The 21431-nt window shown below is 43.1% G+C and overlaps 1 protein-coding gene across 2 annotated transcripts in view; it reads right to left on the bottom strand.

The window, feature by feature from the left end:
* Window positions 1-21431, bottom strand: part of lrrc75ba (leucine rich repeat containing 75Ba) — a 58479-nt gene that overhangs the window by 20298 nt on the left and 16750 nt on the right. For both annotated transcript variants that reach the window (XM_056246578.1, XM_056246577.1), the window contains exon 3: window positions 8947-9059. In XM_056246578.1, coding sequence (XP_056102553.1) covers window positions 8947-9059 — 113 coding nt within the window. The remainder of the gene's footprint in view (window positions 1-8946; window positions 9060-21431) is intronic.

The raw sequence follows: 21431 nt of genomic DNA, 5'->3' as shown, positions 1-21431 counted from the left end.
TTCTGGCGGACAATGCCCCTGTGCTCTGGGCAGAGATTGCAGTCCTACTGGTGAAGGACGCGATCGAGCCGGTCCCTCCAGCTGTTATGAAGACAGGCTTCTACAGCCTGAACATCATTGTACCCAAGAAAGGCGGTGGGTTACGACCAATCTTGGACCTGCGTGTCCTGAACCGGTCCCTTCACAGGCTGCCATTCAAGATGCTTTTCGTTGAATGGTGTTCTTCTCACCAGGAGAACCACCGAACTTGCCCGATCAGAGTTGTGCTTTCCCTCCTGCAAGGTGGGTTGGAACGAAGGCTGTCTATCTCCACCCTTAAAGTGTATGTTGCCACTATCGCCGCACATCACGATGCAGTTAAGGTTAAGTTGCTGGGAAAGCACGACCTGATCGTCGGGTTCCTGAGGGGGGCGAGGAGACTAAATCCGCCTCGCCCACTCTCTATACCCTCATGGGATTTGTCTCTGGTCCTTTCGGCACTTCAGAGACCACACTTTGAGCCTCTGCAAACAGCTCAGTTAAAAATTCTGTCCTGTAAGACAGTACTCCTGGTTGGATTGGCCTCCATCAAGAGGGTAGGGGACCTGAATGCATTTTCGGACGATGAATCGTGCCTGGAATTCGACCCGGCTAACTCTCACGTAATCCTGAGACCCCGGCCCGGATACGTGCCCAAGGTTCCTACCACTCCCTTCTGGGACCAGGTGGTGAACCTGCAAGCGCTGCCTTCGGAGGAGGCAGACCCAGCCCTGGCTTTTCTCTGTCCCGTTCGCGTTCTGCGCCTATAAGTGGATAGAGGTCAAAGCCTCAGAACCTCAGACCAGCTCTTCGTCTGTTACGGAGGCCAGCAGAAGGGGAAGGCTGTCTCCAAGCAGAGGATGGCCCACTGGATAGCGGATGCCATCGCCTTGGCTTACAAAGCCCAAGGCGTGCCTTGCCCGCCCGGGTTGAGAGCCCACTCCACTAGGAGCTAGCTCCACTTCCTGCTCAGCTACTGTTCGGACGCTCTTGCTTAGAATAGAATAGAATAGAATGAGGCATTTATATAGCGCTTTCATTTGTACTACTGTACACCCAAAGCGCTTTACAATCATATCAGGGGGTCTCTCCTCAACCACCACCAGTGTGCAGCATCCACTTGGATGATCCGACGGCAGCCACAGTACAACAGCGCCAGTGCACTCACCACACACCAGCTATAGGTGGAGAGGAGAGAGAGTGATAGAGCCAATTCAATGGATGGGGATTATTAGGAGGCCATGATTGGCAAGGGTCAATGGGTGGAATGTGGCCAGGACACCAGGGTTACACCCCTACTCTTTACGAGAAATGCCATGGGATTTTAAATGACCACAGAGAGTCAGGACCTCGGTTTAACGTCTCATCTGAAGGACGGATGCTTACTGCTCCGCGCTTTGCTCTATTGCTTTTATATTTTTATATTTTATCTCCTTTTAATCACTTAATTTGAACTTCAGCAAATCAGTGCTCAAACGACAAAGCTTGGATTACTACAAAAAAGCAGAATTCTTTTATCCGACCAGCCTCCCACTGAAAGCCGCCATCAGCATACATTCTGGGGAAGGGAAAACACACAATTGCCTATATTCAAAAGGATAAGAGAGAAAATGCCTCTTCTGGTTCAAGAATCTACTTGCTGCACAAACTGCCACAGATTTTTACAAAGGATTGCAGTTCTTGAAACAAAGTTACTTGCAGGACCACCAAACCAGACGGAACACACAACAGAGCTTCGTCATGGACGCCCTCAGCATACAGCCGGTGAGTCCCATGAATCTAGTGCTCCTCGACAGGCCATATTGAGTGTAGAGACACAAGCCGTAACGGATCAACTTACAAATCGATGGCACAAACGGGGAGCGAGACCCAAAGGCACTCGAGACATCAAATTGTCACGAGCATCACATATTGCCGCAGTAGCATCCTCTACCCCAGATACGGCTCTGACAAGGATTGCAAACACTGATTTCCTACCATCACCTATACATCTTGAGAACAGATTTGAAGTATTAATGAATGTAGATGAGGAATCCCCAAATGTGATGAATGTGATAAAACAAAGATCGAATCAGCCAGTAGCTAACACTGATGCTAACTGGCGCTCAAGGTCGAGCAGACAGCAACACTCAGCTCAGAGCGCATCCGGGCCCAGGACTCTGATAGTGGTTGACTCCATAATCAGAAACATTAGCAGCAGGGATACAACTACGTGCTGCCTTCCACAAGCAACAACATCTGATGTAAACAGGGAACTTCAGAACATTCTGATGAAACATAAGACCACAAATCGACTTATCATTCATGTGGGGAAGAATGATATTCATAAAGAGCAGTCAGAACTCCTTAAGAAGGATTTCAATTAACTTTTTGAAACACTTAAAAGACTGAAAGTTCAGACATTCATCAGTGGACCACTCCCAGTAAGAGGAACCAACAGGTTTTCATGGTTGCTTGGGCTTAATACATGGCTGCAAAAAACCTGCAATATAAAAGGAGTGAACATAATTGACAACTTCAATCTTTTCTGGAGTCAGAGACAACTGTTTCAACAGGATGGCCACCACCCAAACATCATTCTTCTGCAGTGTATGCCAATCCACTCAACCTGAATGGCACACACACACCTGGACACAGTATGAATGACCACAGGCCTTTACTTCAGCACCTGAATGGACATGCGGTTGACATATCACACAAGGACAATGATAACACCACTCAGCCACAACAACCTCTGCTCACGGACACAATCTCAGCTGAGCCCTGCCCACAGAGCTCACCGCAGACAGACTGTGACATATTAGAACTGCTCCCAGATTCAGCACCCAAGGACGACTTTCTGGAAAACAGCCAGGGAAGCCAGGACAACATATTACAGCCTCCGATAACACCAGAGCAACAGCCCCACTCACCAGACACGTTATCCCTCTCTCTAGCATCTCCACTACTGTGCTTCTTAGAGAAAATGGAAGAACTAGTGTATGCTGGAACCAAACTATCCCACTCTTTTGCTGCGAGCCCCCAGGTATCAACCAAAAAACGGCAGGCCCCGGAACCACCAAAGCCTGCGGGCCCAGCTCGCCCTCCCCCTCCTCCTGTGAGAGCTATTCGGCCTCTGCCACAACGCCAGGGCCCACACCCTCCTCCATCTGCTCCAGGTGATACCAGCTCTCAGTGATATGTGGGTCTCTGCTATGATAACAGTAACTTTCTAAAATGTTTACAGAACAAGTAAAAGATGTCTATCAATAAAAAGTTTTAAAGATGTCTATCAATGAAAGCAAATATCATTTGGGAATAACCCATATTTCGAATATCTGGGTATTGTGTTAAAAGGTGCTCCAGACATTTTACTTATCATTATTTACAGGCCTCCAAAATACTCTCCAGCCTTTGCTGAGGACTTTACAGAACTGTTATAAACAATTACTGTTTTACCATTGCTGGAGATTTTAACATTTACATAGATAATGCAGAAACCAATATGGCAAAAGAAATCAAAACCGTTTTAAAAACTTTTGATCTGACTCAGCATGTATATGGTCCCACACACAATCGTGGACACACTCTAGATTTACTTATCAGTAAGGGTCTAAACAACGATTGCTATTAAGGATGTAGCACTATCTGATAATTTCTGTATTTTCTTTGATATATTGATCTCTCCTGCCATTGAAGCTAGATCTGTTTGTCAAGAAGAGATGCTTAAATGAGAACACTAGTGTACTATTTATGAAGGCTATATCTTTAACACCAAGCATATCTGCTGACTATGTTGATTTTCTCATTGATTCTTTTAACTCAAAAGTTAAAAGTGTAATTGATGATATTGCTCCTGTGAAAGTCAGGAAGAAGAGTGGCAGACAAAAAGCACCTTGGAGAAACTCAACAGCTGTGCAAAATATGAAAAGACAATGCAGAAAAGCAGAGTGCATGTGGCGGAAGACAAAACTTGTCGTCCATTATAACATCTACAAAGACAGCATCCATGCTTTCAATATGGAACTAGGCAAAGCTAGACAGACTTTCTTCTCGAATATTATAAACAGCAACTTAAACAACTCTTTTTGCTACTGTAGAGAGACTGACAAACCCACCAGGCCAGATTCCCAAAGAAATGCTCTCAGACAGCAAATGCAGTGAGTTTGCTTCCTTCTTCTCTGAGAAAATCAATAATATCAGAAAAGAGATCAGCACATCCTTGAGTTGCGCTTGGGTCAGACATATTAGACCACAACCTGAGAAAGTAGTTAATATGTCTGATTTCGAAGAAATTGATGGCAACATTTTAAGAAAGAGCACCTTAAAACATCAACCTGCGCCCTTGACGCACTTCCCACATCTGTTTTCAAATGTGTGTTAAACAGCTTAGAAGCAGATCTCCAAGAAGTGGTAAATGCCTCACTTCTCTCTGGGAGTTTTCCAAACTCCATGAAAACTGCAGTTGTGAAGCCCCTCCTTAAAAAGAGCAATCTGGATAAGACCATATTAAGCAACTATAGACCGATCTCAAATCTTCCTTTCATAGGCAAGATCGTTGAAAAGGTTGTCTTCAATCAGCTTAATTCTTAAGCTCGAACTGATACTTTGACAATTTTCAATCTGGTTTCCGACCGCATCACAACACAGAGACAACGCTCATAAAGATAATAAACGTTATTCGCTTAAATACTGATTCAGGAAAATTATCAGTGCTGGTACTACTCGACCTCAGCGCTACATTTGACACTGTCGATCACAACATACTTCTTGATAGGATGGAAAACTGGGTGGGACTTTATGGGATAGTCCGAAAATGGTTCAGGTCATACTTATGGACATCCATGACATGCGGAGTCCCTCAAGGCTCAATTCTTGCGCCACTCCTATTCAACCTGTACATGCTCCCACTGAGCCAAATAATGAGAAAGAATCAAATCGCTTACCACAGCTATACAGATGACACACAGTTCTACTTAGCCCTATCGCCTAACAACTACAGCCCCATTGCAAGAATTAGATGCTTTGTTTCCAGTCAAGACTTAGAGAAACTTGTGCATGCTTTCATCACCAGCAGGGTGGATTATTGTAATGGACTCCTCACCGGCCTTCCCAAAAAGACCATAAGACAGTTGCAGCTCATACAGAACGCTGCTGCCAGGATTCTGAGCAGAACCAGAAAATATGAACATGTCACACCAGTCCTCAGGTCTTTCACATTCAAATCCAGACTGAAAACACATCTGTTTAGCTGTGCATTTACTGAATGAGCACTGTGCCACTGTGCGTCCGACTGTTTGTACTGTATTTTCTTTTCTTTTTTATTCTAAACTGTTTTAAATATTCTTATTTCTTTCGATTATTTTAATTTCTTCTATGTAAAGCACTTTGAATTACCATTGTGTATGAAATGTGCTATATAAATAAACTCGCCTTGCCTTGCTTAGGAGTTCTTCCTGGACGCTGGCACACGGTGCCTCGCTGACAGATATATCTGTAGAGCTGCGGGCTGGGCGACACCTAACATGTTCGCTAGGTTTTATAGCCTACACGTTGAGCCAGTTTCTTCCTGTGTGCTCGCTTCAACCAGCCAGTAACACCGAAGTTCCCGCTCTAGTGTCGGCTTGCTGCGCCACTCCCCTCCACATAGAGGATATGTGCGCTTTTTGGCTCCAGTCGAGTTCCCCACTTAGTTCCCCACGTTGAGGAGCGTCTGGGGCCAGACCTAGTGCTCGTATGCTTCTGTAACTTGTGCTAGGCTGGGTTCCATATGTTGTGATCCCTACTGGATGTGGCAGCAACCGTGGCGTTTTCCATAGGCATCACAATTACGTTGTCACGTCGACGTAACGTTGAACGCGAGCAACTGATAGGGAACGTCTCGGTTACAAATGTAACCCTCGTTCCCTGAAGGAGGGAATGGGAGACGTTACTTCCCGTCGCCACGGTTGCTGACCATCGCTGCACGGCAGTCACGATCTCGGCTCCTCAGCGAAAAACAAAGGTGCGTGCGCCCGCTTCCTCTTTATACCCGCGCTGCGGGGTGGGGCGCGTGACGCGATTCACGCACGCAAACGTTCATTGGGTCGTTCTGTAGACACTCGAAGATTATAGGGCTCCATGAAGTGGTCCCAATTTCCCCTTCAGGGAACGAGGGTTTTTGCGACTCAAGTTAATTTATCTTGTTTTGAGGACTTTTAGAAATTTCATAATATCTTAATAATATCTTATTTTATGTATGTCTACATATTTTACTGGACAACAAAATTAATAAAGTAAAAGATTTTGTCATTGAACCATTTGATAGCATCACTGAACCACTGGAACTGCCACATTATCTTTTTTATAAGGGATATGACCTTGTTTCAAAATGACCAGTACAGTGACAGTTGCTTATGTTTAGCAACCCTGCATAATACATGAGACTGTATTAGTGTGAAAATGCCTCTCTCTCTCTCTCTCATCCACTTACTGCTTTATCCTCCCATGAGAGCCTAAAGGTAATGGAGCAGGGCAGCATGGTTAATTCAGTATGTGGAAACACTGCATTGAGCAGAGGCAATGGATTGAGGGTGCACGTAATGGCAATGTGGGTGGTACATGTACATTTATTCACTTTTCAACAAGCACACATATGCAAATTAAATTCTGCAACCATTGACTGGTGCTTGTAAAACACACTGCAAACTGGTTGCTCAAATTAATTTAATTAATCAGGCGAAGTGAACAGATTTATGTTGGATAACTTAGGTTCGGGAGTATTACAATCGGGAGTATGTTACAAAGGGCATTTATGGCTCTCTCTTCAGACAGCACTTCTCAGATCCAGCAGCGGTGCTGTTAAAAAGACTACTAATCAATAGCCAAGATGAAGGGGGGCGTGGGGGAGGGGGGTGCTGATATTAATGGGCCAGTGGTGGCAGGTCAAAGCTGTAATTTGTTACACTCATCTATAATCACACTGTTTGAAACTACTACCAGATTTCTGTTCAATAACTCATGGAACAGATCTGTAGTTTATGCAAATTTCAGAAGATTTCCAAGGTCTTAAAAGGGAAGGAAATGGAAAAATGATGTGGACCAGTATTATCTAAAACTAAAACTGGCAACTAACTGAAATAAACAGAAATGTTGCCTTGGCAACTGACTGAAATAAAATGTTTAAATACTAAAATGTCTAAAACTAAAACAAAAAAAAATTAAGCTAAACATATAAACATATTTGCAACAATAAATTAAATGTATTTTTCACATTTTATACAATACTTGAGTGAGATAAAGCTAAACATATTTGTCTTGCAGTTTACTGAGTAGAAATTTAAAGAGGATTCAAGACAGTCTTTATTAGTATCCACAGGTAAATCCTAACAGAGGCAGGAGAGCAAACACAACCATAATATTGACGAGACCTAACAACACTGAACTGAAACAAGAGAACTTACATATACATGTAAATGAGGATAATTAAAGAAACACACCTGAACTGAATAACGAATCACATTAGTGTCCATTACGACAGATTAGACAGTGCAAAACGAACACAAAGTCCAAACAAAGAGAATCTGTGACAGTACACCCCCTTCCGGAAGACGGGAAGTAGGGTGGGGACTCTGAGGGAGGACGAGGAGATGGCGAAGGGTTGGAGAGGAGTGGGCGAAGGGATAGTGAGAACAGGCAGACTGGAGGAGGCTTTGGTGGAGGACGAAGATCTGGGAGGGGGATGGATAACAGGCCAGTCCAGGGTGCTGAGGTTTGTGGATGAATCCAGGTGATGGCCTTGAACAGGGTCGTGCAAATGGAGAACCAGGGCACAGCCACGAATTCGCACCATGGAATTCCATTCGTAGCTGGAGGGAGGAGCCATGGTGTGAAGATGTTTGACATCACCTTGGGGACGACTGGAGGCGATGACTGTGATGGTGGTGGAGCCCACAGTGCAGACGGAGAGCCGATGAGATGGAGAGTCAAGGCGGCCGTAAAGGAGCTTGGAATGGTGTTTGGAGAGGTGGTGGGAGAGGGAGGCTGTGTGGGGTGAACAGGACTGAAGACAAACACACAAATTGTCCATAGGGTCCAGCCAACACTCACACTCAGTGGTGGGAGGGTTGGCGGGGCTCGCTTCCATTCCCTTGTACTCCACGAGTGCTCCCACGGCAATGGACGATTCAGCTGGCTTGCACACCTGGTCAGACGGGGTCGCCCTAGATTTCCCGGTCTGTCCTGTCTCGATCACAGAGATCGCCCTTGAAATCTCTTCCTGTCTCGTCTCGGCCAGAGAGGCCATTCTAAGTTCCCAAGTCTCGTCTCGTCAAGGAAGCCGCGATTAAATAATATGTTTGCCTTGCCACTGACATCACTCATGAATGTCCTGCCTGCCCTGTTTCACGCGATCTGCCTTGGTGGTCCTCAGCTACGCCTTGGTTGTCTTCAGCTCCACTGTGGGGGTCACCAGTTCTGCCTAATCTGCTGTGGTGGTCTTTTGCTCCACCTCAGTCTCCAGTCTTGCCTCCACTCCATGGACCTGGCCCTCTGTCCCGTCCCCAGGTCCGCCTCCACTCCACTTCCCTCCTGGACTTATGTGACGGGTTGAGAAGCGCTTATGTGATGGGTCTGGTATATGCTCCTTAAGAGGGAGGGGGGCTATGTAACATTGTGACAATTGTGACAATATAATATAATATAATATATAATTGTCACGTTAAGGTCTTGTTTTTTTTGTTTTTTTTTCCCTTTGTTCAGTTTTCCTGCTCTTTATTAGTTAATATGGATCGTTGTGCGCTTCATTGCAGACACTCAACCCATGACAATAATATAATATAATATAATATAAAAGCTGTAGTAAATAGTATATCAGTTTTAGCATTAATGCTGAGGGATGGAATTAAATAATTTACTCCATATCAGCATATTCTGATGTTTTGATGCCATAAAACAGAGAAAGTTTCTCACCAAGCCTGGGCCTTTCGCCGAGTCATACTTTTTCTAAGCCACTTGGAGTGAGGGGTCAGGTGGTAGATGAGCTGTCTGCAGATTTTATCAGTCGACTTCAGAGTCTCTGAGTCCTGAAACAACAACATGATTAGAAAGGCACAATAAGAATAAAAAAAAGAGTCATTTGATTAAACTTGACAAGATAAATGTGGGGCCTGCAGCATGAAGTTCTCATATTCTGTGAGTAAACAAATAATTCACTACATAAGGAGCAGATCAGGGCAGTTTCTTATTGCAATCTTTTTTTCTGAAGTTTGATGGACTTTTTAGATCTAAATTTGTATTTGGACAAAAATACATCTGAAAAAGAATCTTCTCAGAGACTGAAAACAGTAATCTCCTCTGATATATAATCCATAGCGGCTTGGTGTCTTTTTTTTTTTTTTTGTCTTGTGGTTTTGCAAAGATGGCCGTCTGAAGCTTTGAATCATTAAACTCCTTCAATGTCTACCAGCCAAATCAGACTAATTCCTCAGATATAGATCTGTGAAAGTCAAGACCGAACAAATACATTTAAGATGATTCGTTCAAATCATTTTTAAACAAATGAGCTTTTTTTGGCAGGTCAATCTGTCTCTGTCTGTGCTGTCTACAAGTATCTCGATAAAGTAGATAAGAGAGTTGTCATTGAATGTGACACTTTTGTGCCTTTAAATTAAATTACAAAACTCATTGATTTTAATTTCAGAGAAAGTCCATTTTTATATAGCCTACATCTATACAATGTCATCTGAACATGTTGCTGAAGATTGTCTGCATTGAACAGTGGCAGTATGGTTATATTGTAGTTAACTTTACCCTTGATCACACAGGACCAAAGCATGGTCGCATAGATGACACAATTTGTTAACCCCGGAATTAAAATGTACAAAATGTATTACTGTGGATCACTGCTGTGGATTTTGATGTCACAATACAACCAGACTCCCTAAACCAAAATTTCACTGTTGCCTTCTATTAATAACTTGCACCCTGCTTAGATGGAAATCTCTGGACCTCCCACTGGCAAAAGCGAGATGATGGTTTCACATTTAGAGATACAAACCTGGTAAGAATGCACTGACTGTAGGAGGTGGAATAAATCATGTCATCAAATATTTATGCTGGAACAGGTGTGATGTTAAACCAACGGCATTTAATACCCTTGTGAAACCAATGCCCATTACTTTTCCTCTTTGTAACGCAAAATGCTGAGGTGCAAATTAAATTCACAACCGCAAACATTTTGTCTGTAATATTTAGACTGCAAACCAGCTTAAAGTGGACACTAAATGTGATTTTAAAAAGTACTGTACATTTAAATGAAGTCATTGTCGTTGTTTTCAGCTCAAAAACAGGTCCTTTTTATGCAAAGCTTATACACCATATTCACAAAAATGAGTCTGGCTACAATTAATGTTTAAAGCTATTTCCATCTGTGGAATTTTATATAACATATTTGTGAATTTATTTATTTAAAAGATGATTATATGATGGAGAAGTGCATTATAATTGGGCATACATTATACATCTGTGTTGCAGACGTTCACAATTTAGCCAACAGTCCCAGTAAAGTATGCCAGATTGTGTATGAAAGGCCATTTCCTCCACATAAAAAAATAAAATCATGCTTTGGTTCCTCATGATTATGACATAAGTCAAAATTACGAGATAAAAAGTCATAATTGGACTTTATGTAAAAAATTTACTTTATGTAATAATCATGTCATTTTATGTAATTACTTAACCCTTTTATCTCATAATTGTGACTTAGGGTGTATTCACACCAGGAAAGTCCGATAGTTCACTTGCTTTGGTCCGGACCAAATAATTATTTTTTTTTTATTTCTTTTTTGGTACGGTTCGCTTTTACACTGCTCTTTTTGCAAGTGAACCAAAATTTGTAAACAAAACCACACTTGTGCTAAGGTCGTCCATTCATTGGACAAGGATTCTCAAGTAGGGAAATCAGGAAGTGCAAAAAAGGCTCAGCATGGAGATATTTCGTACTGCAATATTTGTTCTTTTACTAATTTTGTGTTATTCTGTGCTACATGGGCAGCTGTGATACATGGGCATCTGCCCAAATGTTAATAAGGCAGCTCGTCTCTTCGAAGCTCCAGGTCAAACCACGACTCATTTAATCAAATGTAGTAGGCTACAACAGATCACTTTCCCATAACGCAACTCCGAGGTTAACCTGTTAACTCAAAGGTGCAGTGCTTTCTTGCAATTGGGTCGGTTCATGTTCACACCGTAAACGAACCGTACCAGAGTTTGTTTGGAACCGTACAGAGACCACCTCTTCAGCTGGGTCTTGGTTCGGTTGTTTGGTCCGCACCCGAGTTCGATTTCTGTATTCACACCTGCCCAAAAGGTCCGCACCAAGGGGGGAAACGAACTAGAGTTCGATTCAATTGAACCAAACAAGGCAGGTGTGAATACACCCTTAGTATCTGTCACGGTTCCAGCCATACCAATCAACGTCAGACCCTGCAACTCCACCTCTCCGTTCCAACTCACCTGACTACTGATTTCCTGCACCTGTCACTAATTAACCAGGACCTGCATATAAGCCCACACTCACTTTCACTAAGCTGTCTGGTCCCATCTCTCACCTACGTGCAAGACTTTCCTGACACCCTGTTTGCTGATCATCGTCATCCTCGGTCTACCCTCATCTTCATCGGTCCCGGTCTATCCTAATTTACAAGAGCTATTTAACTCAAGTTAAGTGATTCCTGTGCTTGCTGACACTCAGTGACATTTACCTGTGTTTCTTCACCTATTCTCCTCAATAAATACCTGTGAACGATTGTCCTGTTGCCTGTGCTTCCATGTTTTGTGACAGAAGACCAGAAGACCAGACCGCAACAGTAATATGGATCCCGGGACTCCTTTAGCCTCGCAAACGATCTGTTCGCCGACTTAGTTCACCAGCTTTGCCAGTCACTCCTTCCTCCAGTCGCCGCTCCCTCACCTGACCTGCCTGCCAGTCCCATGGCCTTACCAGCAACATTCTCAGAACTGCAGCGGCTTTATCCTTAAATGCACTGTTATTTGAGTGATGTCTGCTCATTTCATTTCAGCAAATTTCATTGACTTGGGCTCCGCAGGAGTTTCAAGAGACTTCATCAACCGTTTCCACATCCCACAAATCCCTTGCCAGAAGATGAATGTCCACTCATCCTGGGGAAACCACTCAGACGAGGTATTATTACCCACTGCACTCAATCACTCACTCTTTGCATTGGTGCCATCCATTATAAAAAAGTCACCCCTGGCTAAAACATCGTAATCCTCATATCTCCAGGACCTCTGGTGACATTCTCTCGTGGCATGACAACTGCTTTAAGACAGTTAAACGATTGCCATCGTATTCCCTGTCTACAACTTCTGTCTCGACCCATCTTAGCTACCAAATCATCTGATGTGCTCCTCCTAGCGACCACAAGATCCCAGAGGAGTATGTGGTGTTCCAGTATGTATTCAGTAAGCAACCAGCTACCTGTTTACCACCTCATAGGCCATAGGACTGTTCTATTGAATTGCTGCCTGGTGCCACCCTGCCAAAGGTAAGAGTGTATCCATTATCCTTCTCAGAACAAAAGGCCATGGAGGAGTATATAGAAGAGGCTCTTCGCCAGGGTTACATCTGCACTTCTACATCCCCTGCCGCTTCTAACTTTTTCTTTGTGGCTAAGAAGGATGGAGGCTTGTGAATCGATCATCGATCATAAAGGCATCGATCATAAAGCCCTCAAACAAGCAGACTGTATTGTACAAATATATCCTTCCTCTGGTCCCGGCGGCACTTGAGATGCTGAGAGGTGCTTCCATTTTCACCAAGTTGGACCTGCGCAGCATGTACAATCGCATTCGGATATGGAGGGGGGACAAATGGCAGACCACCTTCATAACACCATCAGGGCACTATGAATATCGTCTTATGCCGTATGGGCATGCGAACTCACCCTCCGTATTCCAGACCTTCATGAATGAGGTTTTCCGGGAGTACCTGCATCGTTTTGTGATCATCTATATTAACGACATCCTGATCTACTCCCGGAACGAGGCAGACCATCGCCTCTGCGCTACGCAGGTCCTCCAAAAGCTGAGGGAGAATCACCATTACCTCAAGTTTGAAAAATGTGAATTTCATCGCTCCTCTATTCAGTTCCTGGACTATATCATCGATGCCAAAGGTATCCAGATGGACCAGAGGAAGGTGGACACTGTCCGTAACTGGCCCATATACACCATCATAAAGGAACTCTTCAAATTAAGCACCTTATCAGATCCTCTCACCTCCCTGCTACGCAAGATGCCCAAGTCTCCGTCTTGGTCTCCAGCAGCCACGGAGGCATTCCATCAGCTCAAGCAGGCGTTCACCACCACTCCACAATGGGTGTTGGAGCAGTGGTATCACAGCAGCAGGGTTATCCAAGAATGCTCCATCCATGTGCCTTTTTTTTTCTCCAAGAAATTATTCCCAGCGGGGCAGAATTATGACATCAGCAATCAGAAACTTCTAGCCATCAAATTGGCTTTGGATGAATGGCGTCACTGCCTCAAAGAAGCCAAATACTTGAACCCTCGTCAGGACAGATGGGCTCTATTCTTCACCAGTGTAACTTCACTGTGTCTTACTGTCCTGGAACAAAGAATCAAAAAGCTGTTGCTCTTTTTCCGTATGCATGCCCCTGACCAACCAATGAGAATTTTTGGCACCTAGACGACCAGATCGCGGAAGCTACCCACACAGAACCTGCTCCGCCGGGAGGTCCTGATGGATGAACTTATGTTCCATTGGCTCTGTGACTTTCCCTTATGGACTCGAAGAAAAATAAGACACCTTTTTAGACCGTGGACCCCAGATCGTCTCAAGAGTTTAAAAGGCATTCTTCTGCCTCATAGGTGTGTCAGTAAATTTGACATCTGTCTACCACCCTCAAACGAATGGGGAGACAGAGAGGAAGATCTAGGAGATAGGACGCTTCCTGAGATCGTATTGCCATAGCCACAAACACAGCTGGAACTGGTACCTTTCAGTGCATACTCAGGTTCCAGTCTCTTGTTTCCCTAGTCAGGAGAGCCGCCAAAGGTGCCAGCTGTCAACCACTGGTTCCAGGAGAACGAGAGGGTCTGGGACTCAGCACACGTCCATCTGCAAAGGGCAGTTAGGAGGCACAAGAGCCAGGCCGACATCTGCAGAGCTGTAACACCCACCTACCTCCCAGGTCAAAAGAGACATACGTCTACGGCTGCCCTGCCGTAAGCTGAGTCTCAGATACATTGCGCCATTCACGATTCAAAGGTAGATCAATCCCGTTGATTGAGCAAAAGCAAAAGCACAGACTAATTATATTAGCCTACATTTGATTACCCCATTAGTCACTTTAGAATTACTGCTATTATAAAAATACACTTACTTGTAAGTTTAAAATTCTACATATGGCACATTTATTGTCCAATAACAATTATTTAGTTTGGCGCGCACAACGGCGCTCGCTCACGGAAGTATGTGAAGTTTAGCGGAGATTCGCTTGCAGTAGGCTTGTCATCTCCTGACAGCAAAATGTAACTATTTGCATTTCTAACATTTACAGATGGATAATATACCTGTGAGGGTTTTGTAAGGATGAACCCAATTGCAGACAGTTTGCGAAAACACACAAGGTTTATTTGACAAAAAGGAAAACAAAACCCACGATGGGGTAAAACAAGACTGAAGGGCAAAAACAAAGACTAACAACACTAGACTAAGACTTGACAGGTAACTAGACAAATAACTAATAACAGCAACAAGATCAGGATTGTACAAGACAGAGTTCTTCACTAGATACTCACGAGAGGGTCAACACACAGGTAAGGTATCACGAGCGGGTCAACACACAGGTAAGGTATCACATGATACACACACTGAGAATCACAATGAACCGGCACAAGACAGCAAACACAAGGGGATTAAATAGAGAGACTAATGATAACAACAGGTGACACAGGTAAAGCAATAATGACAAAACGAGGATAACAAGGGGGCGGGGCCAGAGGACGAGACAACACAAGCACATGCTCCAAACCAAAGGCCACGTGCTTGCACACAAAACATGGTTCTGTCATGATCCTGCCTCAAGAATTAAAGAACAACAAGAACTAGATGGCAGAATCATGACAATACCTGTGAAATATGAGTTATGCAGTGAGAAAAACACCACATCTTAATGCATTAAACTGAGATAATCTGTATGTCTCATGTTTAGGACAAATTGGATTATGCACGTCCCCACAGCAGCTCAATCTGTGTCCTTCGCTATTTTTCAGATACACTCGCATACCACTGTATATTGATATGAACGATATTATCTCATTCCATATCGTTTTATAATATAATAAATATATAGATATATAGTACAAACTCTATATACCAACCAGCCCTACTTAGTATATAAATATTTCATAATTTTTGACATAATTCTGTCTTTTTTGTCATAACTATGACTTTTTATGTAATGTTTATGGCTTTTTTTGGAGGCCAATCTGTCTCTGTCTGTACTCCATGTACAAATATTCTCGACAAAGTCTCACAATTGTGACTTACTATCTCATTATTTCAATTCTATCTTACTATGTCATTATTCGACCTTTCATCTCAAATTTGTGATCTAGCAGGGTTTGAAATTAACACCCGCCAAACCCACCAAATTGGCATAAATTGGGTAAAAATCAACTATGGCGGTTAACGCTGTCAGAATGGCTAGTAGAATCTCTGAATGCCCAGTAGCCACATAATTTTTTGTCATTAATTTTACATTTATCTTTTAATTGTGACTTAATATCTCAAAAAAATTCAAGATGATTAATTAAAATAATCGAAAATGAACAGGCTTTATTGGGAGGTCAATTGGTATGCCATAATTTTGACTTTTTGAGTCATTATAACGTTATGTCATTATTTTGACATTATATCTCATAATTGTGACTTAGTATCTCATAATTTCAACTTTGTCATTACTTCGACTTTTTATCTCATAATTGTGAATTAGTATATCAAAATTTCAAGGCTTTTGTCATAATTTTGTCTTTGTCATAATTGTGACTTTTTGTAATTTGTTTTGGGTTTTTTGGGAGGCCAATCTGTCTCTGAATGAGGTCCATGTACATATTGGTCCATCACTTGTTTGTACAGCTCTGTAGGCCTTGACACGCTAGTGTTACGGATCGTTGTAGCAGTGGAGTTAATTCCCTTGGCTGATGCAGACAAATTATCGAATAAAATATTCAGTCTATGGGCTTATTTTTCTTTATTAATCCCATACCCCCAGCCAACCAACCCCCTCACACACTGCTAATTTTTACGTTTATACCCCAACACCAGCACTGTAATGATCAGCTCCCACTCTATTCAAAATAGCCTAGCCAAAAGTCTGAATTATTTCTTTGTTCTTTTAATCTACATTTTTCTACTGTGAAGACCTGAATTTTACGTAAGCCTAGCGTATATCAATTGATGCACCCAAATTTTGGCTACCGAAAATTTGCGGCCGAAATGGTTTTAGAGGGCTGAAATCAGTCGAAAGTGATGTTTAATTAAAGTGCTCCTCTGATGGTTAATTTTCGTGCACACTGCTTGGATATACTACAACAGGTAATCATGTCAGCTGTGTGGACGCTAAAGCGTCTCACAATATTAATTTCTTGTTTTTAATACTGATTGCCGGATTCTTTAGATCTAAAGGCTACTCTTTTCTGTATGCATAAACAACTTCACTAGCCTAAATATTTGTAGTGTGTCTGCCATAATCGCAATAAGCTTAACTTTGTTAAAGAAAGTCTCAGCTTTCAGATTCTGTCAATTTTTGTCATGAAATTCAAACAAGAAATAGGCTAGGCCTACCGTTTTGGCGCACTTACTTTTGACAGATCGCGTTCAAGCGGCAGCACGGATCAAACAGCTTGTGAACCGATCTACAACTAGTTACAGCAATAAATAAACATGAATAAATATCAGAAGGTATGTTGAAAGATACAGTAGGCCTAGCCTTCAACTTACAGAAATGTATCATGTCTCACGAAGTTTCTCAATCTCAACCTCGGAATGACCTCAACAGTTGTCACTTACCGTTACATTAGGAAAAGCTAGCCTATTCAATGTCCATTGCTCGACATAAAGTTAGCTAAAAATATTTCTAGAGAAGAGCGTTTTTCTATTATGCTCTGTACATATTCATTATGTTTTACTTAACCTGTTACTGATGTCTTCATTATTTAATGTAGGCTATGTTTGAATAAATCTATCAGTTAGGCATTGTTTGATGATTTTTTTTTTTATTGGAATAGAAACATTTTAGGCCTAAAAAGATATTAACATTCTATATTTATTCAATATAAAACTGCCTTATGTGCAATTTAAATGTTTGCACTCCTCAGTTTTTTGAGTGTTAGATTATTAAATACATTTTATTGGTCAGTTGATTATAAACGTTATTTTCGTTTTCCATTTCGATTTTTGGCTAAATTAAAATGTTAATTTCAGTTTATTTCAGTTCATCACTAAAATGCATGAAATAATTCAAAAGTATTAGCCTATAATACAATGATAGTGATATATTATACCAATAAAACCATTTTAAAATAATGTTTTTTGTTTGTTTTTTTCCCTTTCAAGCCATGTTCAGTTTCAGTTTGCAGCCAATCCTATTTTCAGTTTCGGCCCAGCAATTCATTTCAAGATGCTAAGTTGGTTCCATATCAGGGAACTCGAGCTGTGTGACAACGCTTTGGGAACGCCCCTGCGTGAGTGCGTCATGAAGCATGTATGAAATCAGTCCAATGGCGAGACGGAACGTCATAGGCGGGTGACGTCATCGACCAGGAAACTATATAAGCACCCCAAAACACAAGCGCGTCAGCTTCTGAGTCTTCAGCAAGCGCTCTGTGTGTGAAATATATCAGTCTGTGTCTCAAAGTGTTTTAGTCTGTCCTTAGTATTGCTAGGCAGGAGTTTTCACGTAAAAAAACTATAAAAAGAGACTATATTATGGCGAGCGAACAGCAGTTCAGAAAGTGTGTTCATCCCTGCCCACGTTCTATTACGGGTGGGGACACTCACGATCTGTGTGTTGTTTGTATGGGAGTGCAGCATGCCCAGTCAGCTCTCGAGGGAGCTGATTGTGAGCATTGCGAGCGTATGTCAATGAAAACGCTCCGCTCCCGCCGAGCCTTCTTCGAGGAGAGTGGTTCGGTGTGCGCTCCCCGCGGTTTGGGTCCCGCTGCTGCCGAGGCACAACGAAGGCTTCAATCGTGGGGTTCGCAAATGGATCTATCAGCGGGGATTGAGACGGGCTCTGCCTTATCTCAGCCCTTACGTGGTAGATCCAGTGCCTCAGATCTGGGTGTGGAAGCACGCGCTGCGGTTTCTTCCCCCGGGCTGAGACACCAACACTTCAACTATCCAGTTCTGAGGAATTGGATGTTGAAAGTGTTGATACAGCAAAGACTGGGGACTCGTCACTCCAGTCTCCTGCTAGTGAGGAGCTCATGGAGGTGTTGACTCGTGCAGTTGAAAAATTAAGCATTGAGTGGCCAGCTGATAGACAGGAGTCTAGATCTAAAAGCAAGTTGGATGAGAGATTTTTGCCATCTCGCGCTGCACCTCCACGCCGGTTAGGGCTGTTGGAACGAATTCCGAAATTCGAATATAATTCGAATATTAAAAACATCAATACTATTCGAATGCTGAAGTTACTATTCGAATATTGTTTTTTTATGTATATATATATTTTTTTTTTATATATATAAACAGGAAAGAGGCCGCACTATGCATAAATTGTTTTATTTGCACAAACGCGTTTCAAGAAGGCACGCGCCGAAACGCGTTTGTGCAAATAAAACAATTTATGCATAGTGCGGCCTCTTTCCTGTTTAACGTTATATATTCTAATCATCAGGCCAGCATTCTTAAAGTTTAAGTTTAATCATTGAGTGAAGCCTGCTCCTATTCCCATTCATTAATTTTTTTTATATGGAATCTTGCCTTTCTTGCCACCTTGACTTACACACATGTGAAAATGAAATGCTTTTGTTTCGTCTGATGAACAATAAAGTTTTTGAATCGTAACACAATTGTGCACGTTATCCACGCTGTATCATCATAACAATACTGTCAAAAATGGTAAATGTTTAACAACTTAAAAAAGCGCCCGTGAAGCGCAAATATCTTGGTGAAAACTCAACGGATTCGGCGAGCACCAAACTCGTTGGAACCGTCTAGTCGAATTGAAAAGAACGATATAAGTTTCAGAATTTTTGGTGGTGTTTTAGCGGAGATATTAGCCGAAAACCAATCGGTAGCGCTTCAACCATATTCAGCACGAATAAAATGTTTATTGTAATGTTAGATATCCCTCTAGTGGACAGAACGTGTAACAACAACCACATGCTATAGTGGCATTGGCGATCCATAAGCCTGAGTAATGTCGTAAATATTAATAATAGGATGAATTTGAGCATTTAGTATTCGAATATTATTCGAATATTAAATAAAATAAGGAATGGAATTCGAATAGTATTAGAGGAAGATTGACAGCCCTAACGCCGGTGTCTGCCGTTCTTTCCTGATCTCCACACCGAGGTGTCGAGATCATGGAAAAGACCGGTTTGGTCCAGAATATTCACACATCAGACATCTATATATTCGAATATTTCTGAGGCTAAGATTTATGGCTATGGGGCGATGCCTAAGGCTGAGGAAGTGTTGGCGAGCCACCTTTCTCCTGACACGGCATCGTCCTTTAAGACACCGGCGTTGCCCACCAAGCCATTAAATACACCTCGGCTTTGGTGGGCAAAGCTTACTCGGCGGCTGGACAGGCAGCATCTTGTTTGCATACTATGTCGATTCTTCAAGCGTATCAAGCAGATTTGTTGAAAGACATTAGTGAGGGGGAGGAAATAAGTGCTGATGTAATAAGAGAGTTACGTCAGGCAGCCGATCTCTCTCTCCGTGCCACCAAGGAGACGGCCAGATCAGTGGGCCGTTCTATGGCAGCCCTGGTGGCCACGGAGAGGCACTTATGGTTAAACCTTTAAAATATGAAAGAGAGAGAGAAATCTTTCCTTCTGGACGCCCCGCTTTCAACTGCTGGCCTCTTCGGTGACTCAGTAAATACAGTCATCAAGAGGTTTCAGGAAGAGAAAAAGCAGGCGGCGGCGCTCCAGAAGTTTCTCCCTCTCCGCGTGCATGTCCCCAGGGCTGCTGGGCGGGAGCAGACCCGGGCGTCGAGTATCTCCTCGCAGAGGGCGCAACAAAAACGGAGCGTCGCGTCTCGTTTGGGGACTGGGACGAGACCTCGAGACCATCTGGAGGACAGTTATTGTTGCCAGGAAGGCCTCGTCAAAGAAGTCCTGACGTCAGGAACGTCAGGATGATAAGGGTGGTCCCCACCGAGAGGGGAAGGTGTTCGCCGCAGTACACGGCACCCGTTCTCTCTCGGTGCCCTCAGGGGCCCGTTCTGCCAACCCCGCCTGCGTGCCGGGGCGTAGACAGTCCCAGCGAGCGCTTTCCCGAGGGACGTTCGGCCGCTCTGAGGAGCGGTTTAGAGCGGTCAGACCAGTTGTTCCCTGCCGGTGCGCCGTTACAGGGCACTGTGTCTGCCGCTCAAAATATTCCAGAGGCCAGTCTCGAGAGACTGGTACCCTTAGTAGAATTTTTGGCAGAGTGGAAAAGCCTTCCAAATGTATCTCAATGGGTCCTGCAGACTATCGAGAAGGGGTACGCGATTCAGTTCAGATCACGCCCGCCTCGCTTTTGAGGGGTTCTGCCCACAGTGGTGGGCCCCGAGCAGGCTCTGGATATGGAACAGGAGGTGAAAACTCTCCTGCTGAAGGGGGCTATATGAGTTCTTCCTCCCAGCAGAGAGTTGGGTTATTACAGCCGATATTTCATCGTTCCAAAGAAGGATGGGGGGGTTGCGTCCAATTTTAGATCTGCGCCTGTTAAATCGCTCAGTAGGGAAGCTACTTGGATAGCTGGAAAAGATCCTGGATAGCTGTAGGGCTGACTTAAGGTGCACTGACGCTTTTCTGATCTTCAATCATATCATACTTTCAGCATATCAGCAAATTCAGACACAGTGTCTCAGACAACAGGATTTATTCATTTTAGGAATGGTTATGACACAAGGTATTACAATAAGGCCATCAATAGAATGTTTAATCTCATCCATTTTGAGTTTATCAAGTCTTGTGCTTAAAAGTTTAATGAACCAAGTCTTTATGATTTGATTGAACAGACTCAACTAACCTTCTGAAATGCAGACTAGCTTTTAAATGAATACATGAAGAAACACTATTAGGTGCATTAGTTATCATTAGTTATGCAAATCAGATGCCTTAGTTATCATTCCAAGTCTTGTCTTGTGTTTCATTTGTGAGCCATGTGTGGATTACGAAATTGTTTGTGA

The sequence above is a fragment of the Rhinichthys klamathensis genome, unplaced genomic scaffold (assembly GCF_029890125.1).
Source record: "Rhinichthys klamathensis goyatoka isolate OS25496 unplaced genomic scaffold, OSU_Roscu_1.1 h1tg000040l_1, whole genome shotgun sequence".
Lineage (NCBI taxonomy): Eukaryota > Metazoa > Chordata > Actinopteri > Cypriniformes > Leuciscidae > Rhinichthys > Rhinichthys klamathensis.
Note: the sequence above shows the minus strand (reverse complement) of the source record. Positions and strands in the feature narration are given on the sequence as shown.